Source organism: Engystomops pustulosus, chromosome 3 (genome assembly GCF_040894005.1).
Source record: "Engystomops pustulosus chromosome 3, aEngPut4.maternal, whole genome shotgun sequence".
Lineage (NCBI taxonomy): Eukaryota > Metazoa > Chordata > Amphibia > Anura > Leptodactylidae > Engystomops > Engystomops pustulosus.
Genome location: NC_092413.1, coordinates 148,890,331 through 148,915,054, shown reverse-complemented (window position 1 = coordinate 148,915,054; position 24,724 = coordinate 148,890,331). Strand labels below are relative to the sequence as shown.

The window sequence follows — 24,724 nt, the reverse complement described above, 5'->3', positions numbered from 1 at the left end:
AAGACACAAAGTGCTACCCGCAAGGACATGTAAGAGTTTCTTTTAAAAAAAAAGTGTCCAACAGAATTGCTCATATTGCTATTGCTTCAATGTTCACCCTTCATGTATGGTAGCATGCATAATTCTCTTACCTTACCACATAAAAGGATTCTACAGTAATTGATTGGAACGGCCTTTTCTTTTCTACCCCATTGCATTACTCAATGCAACATTCCTTTTTCTTCCTATGTATAAAGGAATCCATTAATTTCTTCCCTAAGAAGGATCATCATATCTAAACCCTGGTGGCTGGTTTTCTGCATGAGACTTATTTGCATGAATACTAATCTCCCTTTCCTCTTTTCTTTTTTGTCTCCTTCTTCAATCCCTTTACCTCTTTGTTGTTTTCCTGGTTTTCACGAAACCACAGAGAAGGATGTCAGGATGAGCTGAAGACTGGAATGAGAACAAGCCGCCATGGGCCTGTTGTCATTTGTCCCAATGTTAAAGAACACTTTGTTTACTTCATATATTAATCGCACAAGACAGATCAGAGTGTGAAAAGCGCAGCATTCTACTGGAGGTCTCCGGCTGGAGTCACTGCTTACAATAAGCAGGCAGCTCTTTCTTCCACTTCAGCCTGTTGTTCTCATTAACTACTCAAAGCACATTTGCCAGAGGAAACAATTATTATTACATAGACTGAAAAGCCTGTCTGCTGACTTCCCCGCTCTACTAAAATATAATTTGCATATGCTTAGCCGTGGCTTTAATATTCAAAGAGCATTCCTTCCGATAAAGAGCTAAACACTTATATCTGGGCATGGTGACAGAAATATCACTCCTGAATATAATCCATGTACTTGGAAATATTCAAACATGTTATGTTACACAATGTTAATTATTGATAATATTATTGTTCTCTTTTATTTATCATCTACATGGTTTACAGATCCTTCTACTGTTTATTTTATTATGAATAAAATTAGACACTGTATATGACTACAAAATATCTTATCATATGCATTTAAATTTTGTCGGTATTGAATAAAGAGGGCATATTTATTTTGAAGGAAACCTAAAATGTTACTATCATGACCTTAAGCAGAGTTTGCTAGAACTTATTCTTAAAGAGGACCTTTCACCACCTCACTCATGTGAAGATTATCCTACCATTCTGTAGGAGCTGCCACACAGATTGAGGGGCACTTTGAAATATCTTTCTAGCCCCCACTATTGCAGAGATGTCAGTCCCAGTATCTGACCATTGTAATATGTGTAACACAATGGGGGACATTTACTAAGGGCTTTGCCCTGCACTTCTATCAGACTGTTCACGTTCCTGTAAGGGAAAACTGTCTGCACAGGTATTTAAGAAGTGTCTGTGCCCCTATTGTGTCACACGTGACCCTTTTGTGGCACAGCTGCGCTGGCCTCCACGCAAAAAAAGTCGCATTGAGCACCGTATTTAACATGCAAATTGTGTCACATGCCTCCTGTCTGAAAACTGCTCCTTCAGCCCAATCCCACCTCTACCCTCTCTCACCTTTCCCTCTTACGAAGTCCACTCCATCCGCATCTATACTCCCTCTAACTTCCAAGTGGCTGTCATCTACCGATCCCCTGGTCCTGCCACTGTTTTTGTTGATCACTTTTATACCTGACTTCTTTACTTTCTCTCCTCTGACATCCCTTCTATCACCATGGGGGACTTTAACATTCCCATTGCTATAGCTCATTCTACTACCTCTAAACTCCTCTCGCTTACCACCTCATTCGGCCTCTCATAGTGGTCCACCACAGCCACTCACAAAGAGGGCCACACGCTTGACCTCATCTTCACCCGCCTCAGTTCTCTATCCAATCTCCTCATTCAAGGAGATAGAAACTGCTGCTACCTTCTACAACACCACAATTTCTATAGCCCTGGACTCTGTAGCCCCCTTGACTCTCAATACATCTAGACAACCTAACCGGCAACCCTGGCACAATGACCTCAAAAAATATCTGAGGCAGAGTGCCAGGAGTGCTGAACGGCGTTGGAAGAAATCCCTCTCAAAGGAAGACATTCTGTCTTTCAAGCAGGCGTTGTTCACCTACAAATCTGCTCTTGCATCTGCTAAACAGGATTACTTCATTAATTTTATATTTTCTTTATCTGACACCCCCGAACAACTATTTTATACCTTTAATTCCCTTCTTCGTCCTCTTGCACCCTCCCCAACCTCTCTCATTTCAGCTGATGAATTTGCCTCACCCTTTTTATAAAAAAAATAAATGATATCAGGGAAAGTTTCAACCATCATCCCCTGCAACCTACCCACAATATCCAATCCCCGTCCCTGTTAACCAACAGTATCCAATCCACTATTCCTAGTGAAGGTAAGTGCAAGCTCTGCGACACTTTTTTTTTTTTTAAATGCGGTGGTTTTTCCGAATCCGTAGGGTTTTCGTACGGCCATGTCCCCCGATTTCCATCGCGTGCATGCCAAGGCCGATGCGCCACAATCCGATCACGTGCGCCAAAATCCCGGGGCAATTCAGGGGAAATCGGTAAATATTCGGGTAACACGTCGGGAAAATGCGAATCGGGCCCTTAGTAAATGACCCCCAATGTGTGTTTAATAATCCGGAGCTCCGGAACTGCTCATTCCTTTTAATGATAGCGCTTCTCCAAGGGCGTGCTCCACTCCTCCCAAAGTTAACCAGGCCAGGTGTAGTAATTTCCTTTGTATAAAGGGTACAAGGAGAGTCTTAACCTTGGTAGACTCTCCTTGTACCCTTTATACAAAGGAAACCTATCATTAGAAGGAACCAGCGGTTCAGTAGCTCCGGATTATTAAACACAAATCGGCTTCACGCCTACGCAAGTAGAGTAAAAACTGAACGGTGTGGAGTATTATATGATCTTAAATTTCTCACAACCACTCAGTGAGGTTTACAATTTTGGGCGCAATTGTATCAACCTCCTTAATATAGGAAATAAAGTTCAATAAAGTTGAAAGCAGGAGAGCTAATTCAGACATCATTGGATTAGATGATGAAAGCTACACAAAGTTTGAGACCCGATTTCTCTCGCACCTTATGACAATTATGTCAAGGGGTTAAAGGAAATCAAGGATATCTATCTAAGGATACTTACCTGCGCTCCTCTTCACTCCGACACGTCAGAATCACCTAGAAGTGAAACTTATTATTAGCAGCGCGGAGTGCGGTGACAAGATGTCCAGGCTGCTAATTATGCACACCCATGGGACCATTGGAGAGAGAGACATCGTGCTGAGAGAGGGATGTGTCGAGGACGTGCATAATAAACAGACTAGACATCTTGTCAAAGCGCTATATAGATCAAATAAAAACAATGCTGTTTTGTGTTTTATTCTTATTCTTCAATGCATGTGTTTTTGTAGGGTCCATTGTGTTTTTTTCTCTTAAAAACTAGGATACCCTTCCGGCATCATTTGTGAAGTCTCAGGCATTATTTGTGCTATGCACAAGCGCAGTAGTAAGCTACCGACATGCCGCCTGCTGCTGGGGAGCTCTGCCTTTCAAGGGGGCTGCCTTTTAAGGTTGTTTTCCATTGTTTTCCACTTTCCACCTTGGAAAACACATTTGCATATGTCAAATTTGCACTGTTTAACTTTTATACATTGATAATCTGTACCAGAGCTTTCATTTTTGTCCCCAGTATGACTCACAATCTAAATCAGTGAGGCACTTTTACTTAGTCGGAAACTGCACTAAAACTTCTATTTCCGTGTACAGTATAATGCAGGATGCGGCGATTCACTAAGATCGTGCACCAGAAATCATGAATTTGTCGCTTCCCTGCACTTGCCCAACAGAGATCACCATCTTTTTTGTGGTGCACCTTTAACATATGGCGTGTGACATAATTTGCAAGTTAAATACGACACTTGGTCCGAATCAGTTGGACCAACCAATGGCACGGCCTCTGAATCTGTGTCACATGAAGGCTAGCGCAGCTGCACCACAAAATGGTTGCGTGCGACACAATAGCGGCGCAGACACTTCTTAAATACCTGTGCAAGCCGTTTTAGCCTAGAAGGACATGCACAGTCCGACAAAAGTGCGGTGCCCAGTTCTTACTAAATGTGCCCCAGTATGCCCTTGGAGAGGAAAAAGAAATCTCATAAAAACGCAGAGAAAAATCTAGAGAAATACAATACAGGTTAAAAAAGTTTATCAAGGTAATCAAAACACTATTGCAGTCATGTAAAATATGAGGGTAATGAAAATAGAATTAAAGTAAACATTCAAGATAGTTGTGAAAACTATTATTTGAAGACAAGATACTTGTCTTACAGGTAAGTCCATAAAAATATGGGGGGGGGGGCGGGATTTCAACACTAGGTACGCCACGACACACACACACACTTTAGCTACTGCTTCCACCAGAGAGCACAAAGCTAATGCAATATGTAGTGGCGTGCTGGGGGAGTGCCACTCAACTTCCATTAAATGAACCTTTTACTATGCAGATATGTCTGGTTCTTTATACTGTACAGATTAAGTAGCCACAGTAAATGACCAGTAGGGTCTTTCAATAGCAATTATCTGGTATTGGTGAGCTATCCAAGAAAATGTCACCAATATTTTAAAAAGCCTTGGAAAACCTTGGTTACCTACAGAAAGGTCTGTAGATGTCTTATACATGTTTTATAGCAAAGTAAAATCAATTACATTATACAAATAGAACCTTCACTTTTTTGTTATTTGTATTTTATGAACAAGCAGTAGAATACAGTGCATCACACTTTTTTAACAAAATCTTGTCAGTAGTTTTTAGTTAACACCAGGTTGCCTTCATGTAGTTGGTATTTAAATAAATGTCTTAAATAAATCAGTTGTGATCAAAGGACCATATGGGATTGATAAGAACTAGGTTACTAGTTACAGCGTTGAAGGAAAAAAAATTAAAAAAGCTATTTTTCTTCTAGTTGTTGACTGTAATTCGCCAAAAGAGCTGGAGAATGGATATGTGATTTACCCTACACCAGAAAATATTACTACTTATCAATCCACTGTAACATACTTTTGCCAAGAACCATACTACTCAATGAACCCAAATATTACCGGTATGTATGCACCTGTATTGTATACTTTATAATAAAATAGACGTATCAAAACTTATAATAGGTAAAAATATCTGTTCACCATGAAGAAATGAAGCATTTTTGCAGATAGTATGTGTTGGTGTTTGTCATACTTATAATACCATATAAGGAAAAGAATGTATCCTCATCCACTCATGGCTTTTAGTAATGTACCTTTTTTTTCTTATATGGTGTATTTTGTATTTTTGATGTGTGGCCCAATCTTTGATTGCTTGACAGAGATTTCTTTTCTTTATGATGTTTGTCATACTTTAAACATTTAGAGTCAGGGTTTTAGTGTTTAATCTCTCCTTCATTGCATTAGAGCAGTGCTGCAAATCCATGGCATATGTGTCAGAGAGGGAACATGCACTGTCACCAGTAGTGGATTATAATATAGGTGGTCAGGGCGGTAATCAAGACTTCTAGGGGGCCCATGATGACCCAGATAGCACACCAAATTTTATACCGAGAAGGGCCTTCTAAGTCATCTTCATGACTTTCTATCTGCCATCTTCCTCCTCCTGCTGGCAGCCACACTGTACAGAAACACAGGGCATCGTCTTTAAGGCGCCAGCACCTGGTACAGCAAGGCTGCTGGGGATGGAGATGTGGTCACGAGTGGGACCACCCAGGAGCTCCTTACTAAAAAGAAGAAGATTTAGTCATCAAAAAAGGAAAAATATATTGTACACTAACCAAAATTTTCATTGTGGTTTCTCGTTGCTGTACCTGTGGTCACACATACAACAAAGCTACACACACAGCCCTTCAAAATCCATTGAAACACATCTCTGCTACATCCATCTATTCATAGAAATAGACTTAAAAGCATTAAGTTGTAGAGGAGCTCCCCTAATAATCACAAATGGATCTGATGTGATCAAAGCAAAGACTGGGTACTACAAACCAATGACATAAGAGAAATAAATAAAGATGTTAAGTAGGTACTACCATGAAGAAATAGAGTAATGTAAATTTTATTCATAAAATATCTCAAAATATCACATTAAGGCCTCTTTCACATGGCCCGGGAGATCAGACAGCCACTCGCTAGAGAGAGGAGGCCCCTCTCCATAAAGTGGCATGGTGCCCGGCCCTACATACAGAAAAAGAGAGAACATGCTCTATATTTTTCCTGTGCAGTGAACAGCTCTGTTCCTGTCTGTGGTCACTAGATGTAAGATTATAATATTTTACAAGTGGTACAGTGCTCCCTTCTGCATCACATGACCATGGACTATACTGAAGAAAGGGAAACTGAGCATATAATAGTAAATTACATGTAATAGGGAGTTTAATTTAAAAGTGTGTTTATGTTTCCCAAGAAAGCCCCTTTACTTCTTTTGATATGCCGCATTCTACGGCAGTATTTCAGAAGAAGATTTTAGGATATCATGCCCTGGGGTAGTCAGTGCTTTGCTATGGTATCACACGCGAGCACCTGCTCTAGCACCCAGGATAAGAAAAGTTCCGAACCATGGTGTATAAGTGGCTTTAGAAGGTGAAGTGTCCCTCTGATCGCATCATTGTGTTTTTACAAACCATAATTTGTCTGAGAGAAATAAGACAGCATAAACAATTATAGCTTGTAGAAGCCATTGGTGAAAAAACCCCAGACAAAGGGGGCACAAAACTGGCATCATAATAAGGGGTTAATGTAGTTAGAAATATTTTTCTAATGAAGTTTGTTTTGTCATGTAGCTGGATACATGTGTGATGAAAATGGAGTGTGGACAAATTCTGAAATGGGGAAAAGGTTTCCAGTCTGTGAGCCAGGTAAGTAGTGAACACTCAATCAAACAATTCTATAAAGTAACTAATAGCTCATTTCCAAGTGTTGCTATAGAACATGAATGGTTGATTTTTCCTAGAGATTCCTTTATGATGCATCATATTCCTCATTCATTCCATTTTCATCGTCTTTGAACTGCTATTCAGACCTCACCTGGTTCTCAATGTGTAATGAGTGCCATTCATTGTTTGCATGCTTTAGGCCTTGAATTGTGTGGCCTTTTGTACAGCTTTTGTTATGTGCATGAGCTTTAACTCTCTGCATGCTTTCCTTTGAAAAAAAATTTAACTCCAAAACAGTTTTTTACATTTTTTTAATTTCTCACTGGTCAATAATGTTACGGTAAGTATGTAAAAATTAAGTTAATAGAAAAGCCCTTCACTCTAGAAGAGTTATCTGTAATAGTTGATACTAAGTGACTACGGGGATGTTACATGTTTATATATTATTTCGCTTTGTTACATAACACAAAACATGGCTGCAACAAATTACAATAGGTGCGTGTAATTACAATCAGGGTAAATATTTTTGCCCTCTGTTCTACACCCCTAATAAACGTATACAATATAAAGAACAAAGTGCTTATCTTTCCAAATACATGAGACTAAATTCATCTAGCAGATTTAATTTATTAATATTGCTACCAATGTTGCTAAATTCTTTTATTGTAAACCTTTGGTAATGTACAATAGCAAAGCGTCTGGTGACTTCTGACAGACAGACACACATGCTTCTGCCACAGACAGCTACAAGACCAGATTTTCCAGGCACTCCTGTTTCCATAGGGGTTGCTGTTTATACGTGATCTTGCGGCCAAGAATTTTGGAACATAGTTGTGGTTGAGATGTAGACTCCAGCATTTATTGCTTGGTTATAGCATGCTGCTCTTCATTTTCATTTTGTTTTCTATTGATAAACCAGTTCTGCCATATTTCACTTTCTTTCCAATATCATTCTGTTATCACACCTTTCTATCACTTCACTCTTGTGAAAAAGGAAGTGGATCTGCACAATGAACGCATGAATGAGGATCCACCTCACCTCATTTTGAGTTTCGGTTCACCCATGGATACTACAGATTATCCTTTGTATGCTGCTGTTGCTATTTTTCCGGTACTGTGTGGCATGTCACTAAAAATCAAGGTCATGCATGGAATGGATAATATTATCAAAGGCAGGTACTCAAGTTTTCAAATGTGCAATGATGTATCAAACCTTGGGATGATACATCATTGATGGTGGATTATGCCAGAACAAAACAAAATCCTTTATATGTTTTCTAAAACAATGGGGCACATTTACTAATGGTCTTGCACCAGTTTTCTGTCAGACTTTGCATGTTACCCTACTGTGTTGCGGCTGCACTATTATTCGTGCGACACAAATTTCTGCACTGAAGGAGGGCGTTCAGACCATGACCATGGACAGTTTCTATCCAGAGAAAGTAAACATAGAAGCTTTCCATAGAATAACAGCAAGCAGAGATATATAGGAAAATTGTATAACTTTTCCTTATACAAACAATATCAAATATTTGCTGAAAGTGGACAACCCCTTTAAACTGGCTTATAGATTGCCTTTAAATTGGCCAATACAAACCTCTTTGGGCCACAGATGTAATACTCATGGTGACTTGGACCTTTCCAAATAAGTCAGGACTCCAGGACTTTAGCTGCTAATGTGCAATCCCAATGATGCTGCCCGATCAACCCCTCATCTGTCTAGACTAGAGGGTACTGGATAGATTACTTATCAATATGAATGAAAAAAGAAAGATGTTGCCTTACAAGGACATCTATAGGTGACACTGAGAAGGCAGTTTTCATAATTTTCAAGATATTTTAATTTATTTTTACCGGGAGCTGTTTCTCTCTGGCTCTGAGCAAACCAAATACATACTATTTAGAGGGACGTAGACAGATTTTTATCAAACACAAAGTTCACAAAATAGCAGGGCACAGCTGGCATAATCTACTTGGGAATACATTAGACACGCTTGGCTATACAATGCTAACAAATCATTGTAAATCTACTCTCTGTTTTTGTCTTGACAGTGTGTGGAAGGCCTTCAGAGCCACTCCCTGGAATAGTAAAACGTATCATTGGTGGGCGCAATGCAGAACCTGGATTTTTTCCTTGGCAGGTTCTTGTTGTGGTTGAAGATATGTCACGTGTTCCTGAAAACAAGTGGTTTGGCAGTGGAGCATTGCTGTCAGATTACTGGGTGCTAACCGCGGCTCATGTCTTGAAATCTCAGCGACGTGATAACACTGTAATTCCTGTTTCGAAGGACCATGTCACTATCTATTTGGGGCTACATGATGTGAAAAACAAAGATGATGCTATTACTAGAACAATAGAGAAGATAATACTTCATGAGTCCTTTGACCCACAGACTTACAACCATGATATTGCACTAGTAAAATTGAAAGAAAAGGTTGTAATGAACCAGTTTATAATGCCAATATGTCTACCAGAGCTGGATCACGAGTTAGATGGTCCTCAGCCCAACACTCTTGGTCTTGTAGCTGGATGGGGTATCTCTAACCCCAATAATACTATAGATGAAGTCATAAGTTCTGGCATGAGAACATCGTCTGATGTGCTCCAGTACGTAAAGCTTCCAGTAGTACTTCATGCAGAATGTAAGGAGAGCTATGAGTCTCGCTCTGGGAATTACAGTGTCACAGAGAATATGTTTTGTGCAGGTTATTATGAAGGTGGGAAGGACACCTGCCTAGGAGATAGTGGGGGGGCCTTTATAATTCAAGATCCAGAATCCAAAAGATGGGTGGCACAAGGGCTGGTGTCATGGGGAGGACCTGAAGAGTGTGGGAGCAAACAAGTATATGGTGTGTATACTAAAGTGTCTAATTATGTAAATTGGTTGGATAATAAGCTCAAAGCATAAATAATGTAATTAAAGGGGAATTCCAATTTCAATAATTAAATGTTATTGTTCATATGATGAAACGTTTCTAATGTACTTTCTGTATCAATTCTTTATGATTTTCTTCATCTGTGCTTGCTGTCCTTTTACAGAAAGCTTGTATGTTTACTTCCTGTGGATAGAAATCTGACCATGATCATGTGATGTCACACAGGTGCCCGGCTTGTTACAGCACAGAGAGTTATAAAATCTATGTGTTATAACTGCTTATGCACCTGTGTGACATCACATGACCATAGTCAGATTTCTATCCACAGGAAGTAAACATACAAGCTTTCTATAGAATAACAGGAGGAATTGATACAGAAAGTATATTGGAAACTTTTTATTATACAAAGAAGGGGGGACACCCCTTAAAAGTCAGTTTAGAGGACTGACATGTTCCTTATATAGCTCAACCATCTGATTACAATACATTATGTTGTAGAAAATACAGTACAATGTCAACTAGAAATATTTGGGGAAACCTACCATTTGATTTGCTGCAGTATGAACTAAACATACCTTGAGAATGCTGTAGCTACACTGATGCAGGATCATATCTTTGTTAATTCCTGTGCAGAGTGGTTTTGCTGATAAAACAGATATAAAATTATGATAATGAGAAAAACCGCTGCATTATGTGCATGTCCAGCTCGCCCTTCTAGTCGCTGCAGCCTTCAATTGCATGCAGGTGCTCATAGATCCATACAGAGGTAAGGTTACATCACAGGAACATGGAGAGTGAATAATCTCGGCACTTGTCCGCACATTACGAAAGCATAGCTTAATAAAATCTTCTTTATTGTAACACGATAAATAAAAGTAGAGCATGTATCCAAAGAGAACAACAAAGGACCTACGCGTTTCGGGAATCATGCCTTATTCATGGTCTACACTTTGTATCAAACATACACTATTTAAAATATTCCGCCCCGAGTCACATGACGATCAGAACCTCCCATCAAGACACGTGACTAGGGTGATGGAAACAACTCACATGCAAAACAGAGAAAGTATTAAAACAACATATAGAATGGAACACATACAAATGGAAATGACATATAGATCCAACAATCCTACTAGTCCTATTATGATAATGAAGCTCTGTCGGGGTTGTGCCTGAAGGCAGAATAATCAATTGCTGCACCATCCCCCTGCTGCTGTGTATGAGTGATCCAGCTCAGGTTGATTAGTCATGTCTTGACTAACCTCCATTTGTAATTACAAGCACCCGTGTGTAATGTGTTTATGTCAGCCAGCCTGGCCCAGCTTTCCCAAGGTCCTGAATGTTATAATCGTTTTTTCAGCAAAACCACTAAGCCCAGTGATCAACCAAGATATGATCCTGCATCAGTGTAGCTACAGCATTCTCAGGGTATGTTTGCTTCATAATGCATTAAATCAAATGGTAGGTTTCCTTTAAGTGCACTTTTCACTCAAATATCAGTTATTTTGTGTTACTGACAAATCTATTTTGAATGTTTCAAGGCTTTAAAAGAAGCTTTATATATGTTAATGTAACAGAAATATTTACTTTGTTCCAAAGCAGATCAGAGAGGTGTTATTTTGTCATATATACAGGTTATTTGAAATGTTGTAAAGATGCACAAAACCCCAGTAAGACACTCCAAAAATATTGTTTTACTTGTATTTATGTTGCTTTGTATAACTTAAGAACCAATTTACATTTGGATAACTGATTTAGCTTTGCTTGCTTTTAGGCATTATAAATACAGCTGATACCAGCTGACAATTAAAGACCTCATATTGCTACTTAAAAGAAACCTGTTGTCAAGGACATTATTTTTAGCTGAAGGCAGGTTCCAATAGCCTATGTTGCTTATTTTAAAAAAAATCCCTTTATCAGCCATCTGAACAATTACACTGCTTGAAATACAAAACTTTATTTCACATTCCCTGGCAACCTGCCAGCAGTGTGTAGCGAGTCCCAGGGGGATGAAACTCTAATGGCCATGTCTCATCAATTCATGCTACTCATCCCCCTTCCTCTACAACTCCTCAACAGCTCACTCCCACCACTTACCTCAGCTCACTGCAGCAAGGGATGAGCGAGGAGAGGGAGGAGGGAAGGCATCAACAAGACTAAGATACGGAATGTTGGAGCTGGACACCCCTCGCCAGGGACTCAACACACGCTGCTGGCAGGGAGCCAGGTAATGTTTAATAAAGTTTTAACAAGGAGTGCAGTTGTTATGAATGCCAATTAAGGCATTTTTTAAACCAACATAGCACAGGCTATTGTATCCTGATGAAAATTACCTCCCTAATGACAGGTTCCCTTTAACATAACAGAAGTATCATTCTCTTGGTTTCATGCCTATATCCCCACTTAACTTAAAAAAAGGTTTAACCTCAAATTAGGTTCCTGATCCAAAGTGAAGTCACTTTTCTGTGATGATATGGACACACTTTCTGTGCATTTGCCGCACTGTTATTTGCAGAACCAAAAAGATCAGTTTGGATCTCTTTAACTGTTATTATTTATGAACTGTCACTTAGCAATACCAATTATTAGTGAAGATTGTTTCTGCTCCTAGTCTCCAGGCTTCCTCTCCTGCAGGATTTTTCTTTGCTAAAATATATTTTACTAACATATTTATAAACACAACTGTGTCTTTTCACTCTATTAATTTATGCAAAGCTATTGAAAGGGTTGGCCACTCTTTAGCATAAATTGCCCATGTGCCTTAACTGCCTTAATAATATTCCCTGATGTTCACCAATTAATTCATCATCCCTGATGCTTTCTTTAGTGCTGTGTGCAGACTCTCTGTGCACTCTGTAGGATCTTTGTTTACATGTATAATATCTGATAAATTGGAGGGACCTGCAGAAGGAGATTATGACTCATCCTACTGCCTTCCTGTGTCTGTCAGTGAGACAGACTGAGAGAAGAAAAAACACACTGGAGGTTTCCATTTGGACGGACTGGAGGAGTCAGAAACAGGAAGGTGTGTAGAGATTTAGAGGGTACCGTGTGGAGAGCAGGGGTAGGCTGAAGCTGTCACAGGAGGCAAAGGTACAGGTTCATATACATGCTGAGACCTGTCTAATGGAAGAGATTTATTGAAAAGTGGCCAAACCCTTTAACCATGTTAACAAGTGCATTAAAGTCTACACTATAATTTGCATGTGTGGTTCCAGCCACATTTACAGTACAGATATAAGGAGCATGTGGTCACACGTAGCGAATTGACTCCGTTTAGAAACGGAATGAAAGCACACAGGGGCATGCCACTGCCCAATTGCATATGCATTTATATGAAAATGCATGGGTTCGGTAACCAGGTGTTTCACACCAGGCGCTGCTTAGCGATCGCATGCATCAGGCTGTGGCACACCCCCATGCACATGTGTACGTGTGACCGCACCCAGAAACTCATGGATTACCATTGTGTCTTGGTCTTCATTTATGATTTCTAAGGTAAAACCAGCAATGACCTCCATAAAATTTGTAGAAACCTGTAATTACAGTTGACATTTTTTGACAGAATAATAATAATAATCTTTATTTATATAGCAGCATCATAATCCGTGGCGCTTTACAAATCATAGGGGTCAAATACAAATTTAATAAAACATGACAGAGCACAAACATTCATGTGGAACAAAAGGAGTGAGCTCCTTGCTCACAAGAGCTTACAGTCTACAGTATGAGGAAGAATGGGGCGACACAAGAGGTAAAAAGCTTATATAAAAGCCATTCTTCATAAGTAAATAGAATAGAGGTGCTGTGACTTGACCCACTCATCAGTCGCCATATTATATACAACGGTGAATGGGACTGCAGAGAAGCCTGAAGCTTGGTGTCTGGTGGTTGCTGGATAACAGATGGGTGGAGGACACAGGATGGGTTAGTAGAGAGAGTTAAAACTTCATGCAGTTAATAAATGTGATAGGCCAGCCTAAAGAGACGGGTTTGAAGAGCACGTTTGTAACTTTGGAGGTTGGGTGTTAGTCTGATAGTCTGGCGCAGAGCATTTCACAGAATGGGAGCAGCTCTAGAGAAGTCTTGTGATCTAAGACCACTGGCAGATCGAAGAGCATGGGATAGACTGCAGGTGCAGCATAATGCAGAGCTTTGTGGATGAGGGTTATGATTTTAAACTGTATTCGAAAGGAGACTGGCAACCAGTGCAGTGACTGGCACAAACTGGAGGCATCTGTGTAGCATTTGGTCTGAAAGACAAGCCTGACTGCTGCATTAAGAATAGATTGGAAAGGAGAGAGTTTGGTGAGTGGAATTTGCTGTTGCTTATTGTGCCAAAGCCAGGAATGGATTGAAATGGAAGAAAAAGTATGAGACATTGGGGCACATGTATTTTTGTTTTTTGTCTACGGCTTTCCTTGTGTGCTTGTTTTTTTATCTTTCTTTCGATGGTATTTGTCTTTGGCTCTGATTGCCTCTGATACATGTGTTTACATTAATTCTTATTTTACACTAGCGTTTGTCTTTTTTTGGGACAATTGCAGGCTCCATAGGCAAATATTGCCCTGTGCTGGAATCTGATTATGCCTTAGGGAGGTATAGTATTACGCCTAAAAAAGTCAATAATTTACTCAAAAATTGGGAGGTGAAGAAGGTGCAAAACAAAGAAAACATTTGCCTTGCAAAGATACAATAGGAACACGGCAACAAACACACACATTGCCAAAAAATCCAAAATGTGCACAAAGGAAAAAGCAAGATAAAATAAAGCTACATTTCCCCCATAAAACGATTTGTTTTTATCCACTGCTAGCTCTATGCCTCTATCATAAAAAAATTCCATAAAGAATAGAATCATTTTTTATTTTCTTTACTTTTTTCTTTACTTATTTCTAGCAGCCCTCAGGCTTATAATTCAAAAACTTTATCATAATTCCACTAACCTATAAGTGAGTAAAGGTTACACCGGCATTGTACTTATGTTTTATAATGTTCATCTATCCAATTGTAAAATCTGTCAGCCTAATTATATAATACCTAAACTTTGTAATAACGAAAATGTACTGTACCCAAAGAAAATTGTTCTGCAAGCATAATTTATTTTCACTGTTTATTATGTTAACTGAACATTTTTATAACACAACTCTGGAGAAGCTCATTCATTTTCTCAATCTTCTATACTTTCAATACTGTTTTAAGGATTATTGAAGCTTCTAGTTGTTATTGGAAAACATTTTCTATTAATATTGGCAGATTGGGGCAGACTTATCGGAAGACTTATCAGAGCAAAGCTTTAATTTTATAAACAGCTGTGGGAAAATGAAAGCTGGACTCTGATTGGTATCATGCTTACTCCAGTAAACCAGATATGAGAACCTTAAAGGAAACCTACCACCACGGATCTAGCTATTAAAGTAGATCAGGTGGAAGGCTCCTCTAATGTAGAGTAGTATAGCCATTTTTAGGGCTAATTCTTTGGTGGCCCACAACTTTTATAAATTTTAATTCCCCCAATATGTAAATTTCCTATAGAGGCTGAGGCTACATGGCGCAGCTACTCCGACACCCCAGTAGCCTCTTGCTTTGCGCCTAACAATGCATCTTCAGCGCTCAACTACGAGGAGCTGTGTGCACTCATCTGCGAAGCTGGGTTCTGCGCATGCGCAGTACACAGGCCGCTGGCTGAGCAGTCTCGGCTCTGAAGCCGGAGCTACTGCGCATAAACAGAACCCGGCTTTGCAGACGTGTGTGTGCAGCTCCTCATAGCTGTACACAAGAGGCTACTGGGGCTTGGAGTAGCCGTGCCGTGTAGCCTCAGCTCTGGCTACTCCACGGCTACTGTACGCCCGAGTAGAAATTTGCATATTGGCATAATTAGAATTTATAAAAGTTCTGGGCCACGAAAGAATTAGCCCTAAAAAGGGCTATACTATTTTACATTAGAGGAACCTGCCAACGGTTCTACCTCAAATGGTAGATCCGTGGTGGTAGGTTTCCTTTAATGGATTTTTCCAGATTAACCATTTACCATAGGTAATACTGTCATTTTTCTAATCTTCTCCAATCACTCTAAACTTAGGGATGTCCTGCATAAACTACCACCATTGACTTATTTGTTCAGTTTTCATATTTCCATTGCTGACATTCAATACATTTTTTTTCTTTAAAGAACGAATGCATTTTGAAACATAGATACCAAACTGTGTTATTACCCAAGAGTTTGTTATATTGCAATATACCTATACCAATGCTACATTTTTGTATCTTTTTGCGTTTCTTATATGTGTATTATCTATTCTGTGTTGCAATAAAAAATAGCCGAAACTTGTTATTAGCCACTGGATCTACTGAGTTTCAATGGAAATATAAATACACTTGCATATGTTACTACATAAGTATTAGATATTGGTTTCAAGCCACAAGAAAAATCATATGATGACAGCAGACAACTGTATTTTCTGTAACTTATCATGTCAGATACTACCTGTATGTAACGAGTTAGGTTTGCATCAATTTTAATATTTTATCACTTCTGTTCTCTAATTTAAAATAAATCCCATTATGGATCTGAAATTGTGAAATAATAGATATGTTTACCATTTTCTAACAAATATTTACCTGGATTAGTCTCATAGAAATGCATTTAGTATGTAATTAATACAGTGTGCTTACTGTATCTCAGATATCTTAAGAGTTTTCTGATATGATCAATATCATGTCTACATATGTCTACATCACAGAAGCCTCTACTGGGTCCATTGTCCGCTAATTATGTCAATGGCTCTCTGGCCTTTGATTTTAGGTAAACACAAATCCAATGTCATCCAATGTCATAGCACCCAAAATAATTTAATTTACATTTCCCAATGTCTGCTTTATCTTGGCATGGTTTTTTAAGATTCCACATATTTTACTAGAATGTTTTCAGGCTTAGAATTTGGGTGACATTTTTTAATTTTTTTGTAAAAAAAAAATAAAACCTGTGTTTAGAGGTACCTGCTCAAATTTCAAAATTTCAATTGACCATTAGAGGCAAGACTTGTAAATTACCCCATTATGGAAAAGACACCCCTCAACGTATGAAATAACATTTTTAAGAACTTTGTTAACCCCCTATGTGTTTATAGGGGTTAGAACAAAATGGAAGTGCTGGCTACAAATTGTAATATTTTTGGACAATACATTTATCTTGGGTGGAAAATGAAAACATTTGCAATGGATTAAATGACAAAAAGCTCCACAAAGTTTGATACCCAGTTTCTCCTGAGTTTGCTGATATGGTGGTATCCTGCTGTATGGCGCACGGCAGGGTATAGAAATGGAAGCAGCACCATTCACAGCAGATTTGTATTATAAAATTGTACAGACTATAATTTATGTGGATATATAGGGGTTTATTTATTTTTGTTGGGTGAGCTTCACTTTTCTGGTACATAATTTAGGAGTATCTATAACCAATTGAGAAGTTTTTTTAGCTCTGTTGGTGGAGAAAAAGAAAGTCATCAACTTTGGGTTGTTTTTAGCTGTTCACCATACCATAAAAATAATAATATTATTTTTATTCTATGAGACACCATGATTATGGAAATACTTCATTTATATGGCTTTTTTATTTTTTCCCAATTCTACTGAAAAAAAAACTAATTTGGATAAAATTTTAGCATTACCATCTATTTTATTTTATTTTTTGGCTGACAATTCTGGTTTAGGGCTTATTTTTTCCAATTAGAGTTGTTCTTTTTAGCGGTCTTATTTTGGAGTGTGTAACATTTTAAGGGGTTAACACTTGCGATTGGAGGTGTCTCTGATCACGCGTGTTAGAGTGCAGTGTCAGCTATGATATACAGTTGACACCCTTTGCTTCTGGTGCCGACTGCGTTCATGAGCTGGTGCCAGAAGCAGGACGTGAAAGAACGTCTTGGTGGAAGTAATTTTCCTGTAAGGACGTACTATCATGTCCATGTGCACGTAGGAGTTAAACACCATGCAAATGTGTTGTTAGGCTGCATTTACACTTTTTTTTTTTTAGAGTGTGTTTACATTGTAAACATCATTTTTTCGAACGCCAGTTTATATAAACACTGTGGGGGAAATTTAACATACACTGGCACTCCATGCATTGATGTATAATAAAGTCCCGTCCCCACTGCCACGGTGGATACATCATAAGGCTTAGACCTCAGAGTGTAGGACAATGATGGACATAACTACACCAGGTGCTGCCAGGCATAGTTCTGTGCAAAAGTTTGCAAACATTCTATCCTGTGAATGCTTGCAGGCCTTTAGAAGCACTGATAATTTCCCAGAATCCCCTAGTGAAGCGTCAATGGCCATAAGTCTCTACACAACTTTATTGGCAAAGTCTCCTTAGGAGAACTCTTTCTGTTTAACAAATGATACTTCCTTGTGGAGGTATTTAATTTTCTATCCCGTGTAGTGGAAAGCGGGGAAAAAAATCTAAATGCTGTGAACTTTACAAACACTTTTGCACCATTTTTTGGTGGCCTCTGTTTTTACGGCTTTCACTTTGCACTCTAAATGATACCCCCCCCCCCTTTTTTTTTCTTTGGGTCATATTTATATAGGTTTTTAAAAATGAAAACCTTTTGTACAAAGAAAATTCTTTATTTTGCCATATTCTGACGGTTGTACCTTTTTCATACTTTGATATTTAGGCCATATTCACACAACCGTATAGGGGACGTATGTACGGCAATGGCCGCACGGAGTGATATGGCACCATACTGCTCTGTACACAGGGAAAAGATAGGACATGTCCTATCTTTCCCCTCTGTGCACAGCCGTATGCCATGCATCTCTAAGGAGAAGGGTGAGACAGACAGTAAGACAGGGTCACCCCTCCTCCTCTCCAACACGCCTACTATAGCCAGGCAGGCATATGTTCATGTGAATCCAGGACTGGTACTGTACGACTGCACATACACTTTTTATTTAAATTTTTATGAGTTACAAAATTAAAAATGAGTGGCATTTCAGACATTTGGGGGCTATATTCAGTTATGTGGTTCACCACAAAGAATAACCATTTTTATATATCTAAGGTGTTTATGATTTTTACTGTTTATTTTTACTATTTTTCAGACCCCCTAGGGTATTTTATCCCTAGGTAGTTGGATCGATCCTACCATATACTGCCATGCTATGCACTATCCAGGATGGGATTTGTCTGTATGGCAGTATAAGGGGATTTTGCACATTGTGCCACTGGCATATTGTAACAGATCTTCAGAAATGACAAGTCCTTGGGTCTTTTAATGACCCAAGGCTGTCATGTTGATGGATAGATCTTCGCCAATTATGTCACAGGGAACAGTGATCACAGCCAAGATGGCAATGCCCACGCTCCAAAGGCTGTTACATGCCGTCTGCAGCTTTGCAGGCGGCCTGTAACAGTTTAACACCTGCAAGCAGTGCCAGCCTGAGAGCCCTCTCCATACACTCCTTATCCAGTGCCGACCTACTATTATGATGGTTTGCAGCACGGAGTTAACAATTAATATGTTTCCAAACTTTATATTATTTTATGAAAACTGGAAATCAGATACTCAGCAATAGATGGATTGTTGAGCTATACTGTGTCTTCATCCAAAAGCCTGAAAGTGTGGCAGGTTATTTCCAGACAGTGAGACAGCAGAGAATAGGAAAAAGTTTGGTAGACATTCACAAACCATGTTGAAATACAGAACATAGCCACAATTTAATGACAAATGTTAGGATCACATTCTTCAGTTCAGTTTTTCCAAGACTGGAAATTATAAATGAATTCCCAGTAGATTAACACTATCCAAGTAGTGCACAGAGTAGGCTAAGAAAATACCATCACCTGCCTGAATAAGCAGCAACATTATATTTCTGGCTCCTTTGATATACACATTGTAGAATAACAGTATATCTAGGAGATTTTGGATAAATACTTGATACAAACCACCTTAAAGGAAATCTACCATCAAAATCAAACTCACTCATAGATTCAGGCCCTGTGACTGTGATCATGTTATATATGTCATACCTGGCCTCCTTCCTTCTAAAATGAACTTTTAAAATGATGCTAATGAGTCAGAAGGGCTCTGGGTTGTGTTACTAGAGCCCCTCCAAGCTCTGGCTTCACAGGCTTTTACACTGTCTCCCACACCCCCCTGCACAATTCCCAAGCACAGGGTGGGAGGGGGTAGTGCTCCTGCACAACGTGACAGCCTCTGAATTTGCAGAACAGAGGGGCTTTGGTTATGCCATCAAAGGCCTTTTGGCTCAGTAGCATCATTTTAAAAATGACCACAATCACAGTGCCTGGATCTATAATAATAATATTAACCCCTTAACAACTTGGCCTTTTTTAGTTTTTTCTCTTTCATTTTTCGCTCATCACCTTCAAAAATCTATAACTTTTTTATTTTTCCACATAAAGAGCTGTGTGATGGCTTTTTTTCTGCGTAACAAATTGCACTTCATAGTAACGGCATTAAATATTCCCTGCCGTGTACTGAGAAGCGGGAAAAAAAATTCCAAATGCAGTGAAAATAGTGAAAAAACACATTTGCGACGTTTCTTGTGGTCTTGGATTTTACAGTTTTCACTATGCACCGCAAATGACATGTCTACTTTATTCTCTGGGTCGGTACGATTACGGGGGTAACAAATTTGTATAGGTTTTATAATGTTTTCATACATTTACAAAAATTAAAACCTCCTGTACAAATTTTTTTTATTTTGTCATCTTCTGGCGCTAATAACTTTTTCATACTTTGGTGTACGGAGCTGTGGGTGGTGTCATTTTTTGCGACTTTAGATGGCATTTTAATTGCTATAATTTTTAGGACTGTATGACCTTTTGATCACTTTTTATTAGTTTTTTTATATTTTTCAAAATGGCGAAAAAATGCAATTTTCGACTTTGGGCGCTATTTTCCGTTACAGAGTTAAACGCAGTGAAAACCCGTTATTATATTTTGATAGATCGGGCATTTTTAGACGCGGTGATACCTAATGTGTTTATGATTTTTATTGTTTATTAATATTTATATCAGTTCTAGGGGAAGGGGGGTAATTAGAATTTTTAGGTTTTATTATTATAATTTTTTTAAAACTTTTTTAAATTTTTACTTTTACTATTTTTCAGACTCCCTAGGGTACTTTAACCCTAGATTGTCTGATCGATCCTATCATATACTGCCATACTGCAGTATGGTAGCATATAGGGATTTTCCTCCTCATTCATTACAATGTGCAATTAGCACATTGTAATGAATGGGTTAAAACGATATAGCTTCGGGCCTTCGTGAGACCCGAAGCTGTCATGCCAATGGATCGCCGCTCCAGGTAATGTCATCGGGGAGCAACGATCCGTGGCAAGATGGCGGCGCCCATTGTTGGCGGTGATCGACATGACAACACCCGCGATCTGTGCTACCGGTAAGGGTGTTACCGGTAAGCCTTTGCTGCAATAATGCAGCAAAGACTTACCGGCTATGGAGAGGGCTTATACTACCCATAGCACCGGCCCTGCCTCCATGCTGCAACTTCACAGGCTGTTCGAGCATTTCCCCCCTCCCACTGTGTTCTCAGTGCACACTGCTGCCAGGAAGTGAACAGGGAAGGGAAGGCCATAGCACTCCCTGCACTCCCTTGCACATTGTAACTGTCTGTCTATGAATCCATAGCAAGGAGGAGCTCTGTTAACCTTCCCATGAGCCCTACTAGCTCATTAGCATAGCTTTAAAAGTTGAATTTAGAATAAAAGAAACCATGGATAACAAATATAAGATGATTACCCCAGTCACAGAGCCTGGATCTATGAGTAAGTACCCCTTGTTTATCATGATGTAATTTGATGCTAAATTTCCTTTAAGTTAACAAAGTCATATGGTTTTTTATTTGACGGAAGAGAAATTCAGGGGTCTGGTTGTTGGTTACTGTTAGTCCTTTAAATTATCTGTTATATTAATGTATATTACAGTTTATTATACTTGTACCATCTAAGACATAACTGCAATCAATAGCTATTGACACCATTGTTTTAATTATGCCTGTATGATGATACCTTCATGTTCTTTACCTCTTCACTGTGATATTTATGTGTTCATTATTCCTTAACTATAATGTAATTTTTATATCTGTGCATGGATGTAAATGTGGTCCTTAGGCAGGATTACTATTCTTGTTCAGTGAAATAATCTGTGTATTTTGAAATGGGTTTACAATGACATGACTGTCCACCTTACTTTTAATTTGATTTAAAACTGAAAATGTATGATTAAGATACCTATTTGGGGGAAAAGCCTTTCATCATGACAAGAATCATATGGCACAAAATGTTGATGAATATACTGTACCCAAATTTTAACGTCTTCACTAATGTCTGTGAAATCCAACTGAATAGTTTGAAAATACAAATAACAGTTACTGCACTGACATCTAGTGGACAATATGCAGAATATTGTGTAGAGGGAAAACAGAATGGAAAATAACTGTGGTACTTGTATATTAGTATTAGACTTATTATTATAAGAATAAAAATAAAGAAATAGGAGCTTACACCAAGTGGTTATTATCAGGCTTCTGAAAAGTGAAATACATGCTTTTAACAATCTTAAAGGGACAGTTAACCAACATCTAAAGTATTTTATTATTCTATTATATTTGTCAGTCTCTCATTTGCTCCTTTGCTGCTTCCATCTCTATATATCTCATTGGGATGGTTGCATAACAGTGTGAATCTGCATGAAGTGACAAGCTTTCTATCATTTAGTCTATGGAGAGCTATACTTCTATCAACACAGGCATGAGGGGATACACAGTTATTTTAATAATAAGACAGGTTCATTTCACAGTTATGCATGAGAAGCTCCTAGTTTAGCTTCATTAACTCTACATTTATGGTATGGAAAAAGTAGGTGAACAGGGAAATCATAGCACTTTCCCAGTTGGTAGAAATGGTGTAGGATGCCTGTCTTAGCCCTTATGCACTGTGTACTCATCGGGGCCGTGAGGCATTTATTAATGTGGGTGTGAGTGGTGCCTGGAAGTGTGCTATAATTTTCAGTGGGATGTAAGTTTGTGGCACAAGGAATTAATGATTTGTCACGAGAACAAAAAGGTTTAGAACTGTCTCCCCAATCATGTAGGTGAAATAGAACTCCCTAGACTAGTTTTTAGCTGCTCTAATTATGCACCAAAAATTGCGCCAAAAACGAGTCAGAAAAATAGAAGTGCCTGAAAAGTGTCAGATTCACAAACAGGCATCAGGTTTGGGTCCGTGGCTTTGGATCCTCCCTCCCGTGAAGCGTGTCCGAGTAGCATGCGCATTGCCTCTGCAATGGAGGTGGCGGGATCCGGGGTGGTGGAGGGGTCGGAGAGCTCGAAGCATCAAGGGGAACTGATGTCAGATGCCATATCAGAGATTACATATAAACTAAATAATGGATTTGATTTACCAATACCCCTTCAGGAAGACGCAAACAGGCGTGTGGGGTGGCAGACCTCCTCAGATACAAGGACATTTGTGATATGAGAATATATATATATTTTTCTGATCTCATTATTATTGGGAATGTTTGTACTGCGATGGAATATTTATCTTCACTTTTAGAGGTCCATGTTTCTACTGGTCTAACTTTAAAGCAGCTAAGAAGAGGTTTTCCCCTGACTTATTGTAGCTAGGAGAGGAGAATATCATACATTTGGCGCCACAATTTAGCCCCCAAAATTGAACAGGGCGTAAGAGTTGGAAAAACACCAATATTGTGGTGTTGATACTTCATAAATAAGGCCCATAAGGCACAGCAAGGGGAAAAAAAATTTTGCCCAGTTTTCCATTTGAAAGTCGATAATAAATGCCCACTGTGTGTGACCACTGCACTGTGACCACGTGCCATAAACCTCTATAGAAGTCGTGATCTGGTTGCAAATTTTTCTGCACTATTCTGCACCAATTCTGTCTTATTGCTAACAAAACAGAGAGAAAAGAAAACCAAGAAAACCTAACATTTAAGATGTAGGCATGTTTTAAGCAGATGTAGTTATGTTTCCACTAGAGGTCTTTTTAAGTGTTCCACCAGCACCAGGAAGCACATGTAGGAGCCATTGTACTTCACATCATTATATCATTATATCATTAGGCTGTCAGTCATGTGTATAGGAGTATCTCTTATACACAGGCTGCAGGGGGCGTGGTGGCCGCCAGCACCAGAAAGCACATGGATGAGACATTATACCATTATACCTTACATCAGAATAGGATCCTGTTTAAAGTGAAGTTTTTAGTTACATTCTATCAAAAATGTACAATAGTAATAAAGATTGCTAGAAATTCTAAAGGGGACTGATGTGAGTTTTCTAGTCCTTAAAAGTTATTAAAGTGGAACCGATCATTCAAATTGGTCCCTCAAGGACACTTGTACAGTAGACCTCCATTCTCTGACCCAATGAAGGTCACAGTGGTTGGACCCCCAGTGAACAGATACATTTCTGTTGAAAGGAGACAAGAGTCTATAGAAGAAAAATCTCATTATTACAATATGTAAGTACTAGAACAGGGTAGCATAGGTCATTAAATCATTCATTAGATGTGAGAATTGCTTTAGGCATTAGCTAGAAATATGCAAATGTGATCAGAGAAATGTTTCAAAATTATAAAATTGACTTTCTATTAGTGTACTTAGGTTACAAATCTATTGCCTTCGGGTACTGATATTGACTAATAGGGTTATCTAAGTATTGCCAAACAAAATAATATGCTTAGACCGTGACATGGCTATTGATCAGATCAATAGCACAATAAGTTTCGTAGCTTCCAGCAATGTTTGAAAAATCTGTGTATCTGAACTTTGTAGTTAAAGAAAAAGAACTATCTTATCTAAAGAAGTACCTGTACTAAAAACACTGCCAATGTTATATCCCCCAGAAAAGCGATGACCATAGTTAAAGGTCAACTG

The 24,724-nt window shown here is 38.8% G+C and overlaps 1 protein-coding gene across 3 annotated transcripts in view; it reads left to right on the top strand.

Moving 5' to 3' along the window:
- Positions 1-24,724, top strand: part of MASP1 (MBL associated serine protease 1) — a 74,351-nt gene that overhangs the window by 37,877 nt on the left and 11,750 nt on the right. The window contains exons 9-11 of one of the 3 annotated variants that reach the window (XM_072142530.1): positions 4,941-5,078; positions 6,801-6,875; positions 8,946-9,954. In XM_072142530.1, the coding sequence (XP_071998631.1) occupies positions 4,941-5,078; positions 6,801-6,875; positions 8,946-9,802 (1,070 nt within the window). In that variant the 3' untranslated portion in view covers positions 9,803-9,954. Of the gene's footprint in view, positions 1-409; positions 962-4,940; positions 5,079-6,800; positions 6,876-8,945; positions 9,955-24,724 lie in introns of those variants that run through there. The other 2 variants (XM_072142531.1, XM_072142532.1) reach the window with 2 other exon arrangements.